At 50.0% G+C, this 3643-nt stretch overlaps 1 protein-coding gene across 1 annotated transcript in view; it reads right to left on the bottom strand.

Moving 5' to 3' along the window:
• AOC3 (amine oxidase copper containing 3) overlaps positions 1–533 on the bottom strand; it is an 8191-nt gene extending 7658 nt beyond the window's left edge. The window contains exon 1 of the mRNA XM_081805962.1: positions 465–533. Coding sequence (XP_081662088.1) covers positions 465–533 — 69 coding nt within the window. The remainder of the gene's footprint in view (positions 1–464) is intronic.
• Positions 534–3643: the final 3110 nt, after the last annotated feature.

Raw genomic sequence — 3643 nt, 5'->3', positions numbered from 1 at the left:
GTCGCTTAACCAACTGAGCCACCCAGGCGCCCAAATCCACCCTTTTAATATGTACAAGTTAGGGGGTTTTAGTATATTTACAAAGTTGTACAACTGTCACCCCTATCCAATTCCAGAGCAATCTCATCATCTGAGAAAGAAACCCGGGATCTGTTAGCACTCACTCTCTCTTTCCCCTCCAACCCCTTCCCGGCTCTAGGCAACCACTCGTCTTTCTGTCACTATAGATTTGCTGATATTCTGGACATTTCGTATAAATAGATTCGTACAGTACGTGGCCTTCTGTGATTGGCTTCTTTCCCTCAGCATCACGTTTCTGAGCTGTGTTGGTCCCTTACGGCTGAGCACCATTCTACCACATGGATAGACCACACTTTGTTCATCCACTCTTCCACTGATGGCCATTTGGGTTGTTTCCACTTTGTGGACAATGCTGCTATGAACATTCGTGGACAAGCTCTCACGTGGACAGAAGTTTTCGTTTCTCTTGGGCACACGCCAGGGCAGGAGTGGGGGGAACTGCTGGGGCGCATGGTCACCCGAGGCTTAACCTTTTGAGAAACCGCAGACACTTTGTTGTCCAAAGTGACTGCACCATTACTTTTCCTTTCTTCTTCTTTTAATTGTGCTAAAACATACATTACATAAAATTTACAATTTACAAAAAGTGATCATTTTTAGATGTACAGTTGAGTGTCATTAACATTCAGAAGCTTTCTGGGGCCTGCCAGGCTCCTCCTCTGCCCTTCGGTCTGGAATCTGAAGATGAGGCCTCTAGAGACCAGCTGTTCTCTCAAGTACCAGGGCAGGATCCCCACTAGGTCTGTGTCCCTCTTATTCCAGCACATTCCTTCTCCTCCCTGTGTTTCTCTTCTTCCTCCTCCCCCTCTTCTTGCTACTTCAGCTTCTGCTCCCTGGCATTTCCTTCCTCTCACTACCTGAATAAAAATGTTCCTCCTGTCATCTTGTCATCTGTTTACACTGCCGAATAATCTTCTGAGTTCCTGCCATGGACGGAGACCGTGTGGAGTAAGCTTTTGAGAAAGGGTAGGATGGTCAGGTGACAGCAGCAGTTGAGGGGGTTTTGTGGGTAGAATGTTCCCAGGGTCAAGAGTGACAGGAGCCTCCGCGGCAGCAGTGAACACAGATGACCAGAACGTCACCAAAGATAGGAACCAGAAAGCATCAGGAACCTGGGCCCCAGGCCAGGAGCTGTCTGATCTGGGGCGGGCATGCCAATGAGCCAGGGGTGTCTCAGTGGGGACCAGCTGGCCTGTTCAGGCAACAGCCTCCAGGTCCTCCCATCCCCACTGGCCTTCCTGGGGTGTAAACTATGGATGGGCATAAATAAGAACTGGAATATTTTCCAGAAAAGAGTATGGGGGCAGGAGTAAGGTGGGGAGGTGCCTCCAGACCAGAGAAACCCATGGGGTATGTGTGTTCACACCTCTGCTTTGATAGCTTGCCTACTGCTGTCAGTCTCTTTTCTAGAAAAGGGGGTTGTGGGGTCAGGCAGAGAGGGGATTCCTTCCCCAGGAGGAAGTCCGGGCCACTGACCCAGCCCTAGGAGAGGGCAGGCCGTGACAAGAAGGTAATTGAGGGCACAGAGATTCGGGTCCAGCTCAGCTTGTGAGCAGAGAGAAATGGCAAACCAGAGTTCAGACACCGTGGAAATCCTGTGGTTCCCTCAAGAACTGCCTACACACCCAGGCTCAGCCAGGTGAGCCAGAAAGGACCTAAGTTCTGGCAAAGGGACCTTCCTACAAAGACTAAAAGCCATGGGAACCACATTCTTGATTCAAGAATAGCAGCAGGATATGGTGAAAAACTCTCAGATGGAGAAGGGGTGAAGGCAGAGCTGGTTAAGACAGTTAAGCTGATGCTTCTTTCCATTTTGTTTCTAGGCTCAGTGATTTAGTGTCTCTTTATCCTCTCAGCCCAGATAAATATTCTCTTTTTACTTTCTTGTGTTTTCTTGTGTAAAAAAATTTGAACCTTGATGGGTATAGATGCTCTCATCTTGCCTCCCTTGGGGCGCCTGGGTGGCTCAGTCATTAAGTGTCTGCCTTCGGCTCAGGTCATGATCCCAGGGTCCTGGGACCGAGCCCCGCATCAGGCTCCCTGCTCAGCGGGAAGCCTGCTTCTCCCTCTCCCTCTCCGCCTGCTTGTGTTCCCTCTCTGGCTATGTCTGTCTCTGTCAAATAAATAAATAACGTCTTTAAAAAAATTTTTTTTTGAACCTTGATGGGTATAGATGCTCTCATCTTGCCTCCCACCCACCACCAAGCAAATGCTGGGGGAGGAACGAAGGATGATGCTTCTCTTGGCAGTTCCAGCTCTGCTTCTCCACTTGCAAGGATGGGGAGAGGGGGCCTGTGCCCCCAGGCTGAGGTCTGCCTGAGGGGCTCTGCTACTGTGGCTCACCGGCTAACCGATGAGGGTGCGATGGGGCTCCCCAGTGGGGTCAGAGGGGACAATCTGAGCCACCCCAAAGGAGTGGGTGCACAGGGAACTCTCAGGAAAAGCCCTGAGGCAGCCTTGTTGGAAGGCCTTCCTGGGAACACACCCTTCCAGCCACAAGAAAAAGAGCAACCAGACCCTGAGGAATGTAGCCCAAAGGGTCAGAGTAGCAAAATTGTGGGGAGAACCTGGTGAGTGGGAAAGAACTCTGGTGATGTGGGCCCTCCAGGGACTGTTGGACCTACAGACCCCACTGAAAGGACTGCGACTACCACACACACACACACACACACACACACACACACACACTATCCATGTGAGCTGGCCTCTTAGTGCACCTGCTTCGTGTCCCCACTCCAAAATGTGGCCCATGGCCAATGGTTGCCCATGTTTGCTCTACTCAGGCTCTGCAGGCAGGTATCTGCAGCTTCTGTAGAATTCTTCTTCCTCCCCACATCTGGACTCTGTGAAGGGAAATCAATTATAAGGCTTTTATCCTAGACACCTGCCTATGGCATGTTCCTCATACTCCTTGACCTTATGTCTGTGGGCCAGAATATGATGGGGGGACTCCCCCTTTCTTAAGGCCCCTCAAGGAGCGTGATGTCTCAGTTTTTCCTGCTTCTCCCACTGAAATGGAGCCAGTATGGTGGAGACTACGATGGTGAGCTAATTTCTATCTGTTGCCTCACAACAACCTTGAGAAGCAGATATTATTATCATTCCCATTTTACAGATGAGAAAACTAAGATTCAGAGGGATTAGGTAACTTGCCCCAAGTCATCTGGCTAGTAAGCAGGAGGCTGGGCTTGAACCCAAGTCTTGGTGGTATTATATCTGACTGCTTTCTCCCATCCCACTGCTCTTCCTCACTGCCTGGCAGGCCTGGTTAAAGAATTCAACAAGGTGATGCTTGAGAAGCATTGTTGAACTTGACACCTGATCCATGGTAAGTGACCCTCTAAGAGCAAAATCCACACGCAATGGACCAGAGCAGAAATATGCACAGTTGCCTTAAAGCAAAGGCTCTCGACCTTGACTGCGCATTAAATCATTGGTGGAGCTTGTGAAACTCCACCTGCCCAGGCTGTACCTCAGACCAATCACATCAGAATCTCTGGGGGTGAGGCTCAGATATTTGCAGCTTTTAAATCTCCCCCTGGTGATTCTAACATGTATCCAA

Source organism: Leptonychotes weddellii, chromosome 15, assembly GCF_054177405.1.
Source record: "Leptonychotes weddellii isolate Sample4059 chromosome 15, ASM5417740v2, whole genome shotgun sequence".
NCBI lineage: Eukaryota > Metazoa > Chordata > Mammalia > Carnivora > Phocidae > Leptonychotes > Leptonychotes weddellii.
The sequence above is the reverse complement of the archived record's forward strand: the minus strand, read 5'-3'. Positions and strand labels throughout refer to the sequence as shown.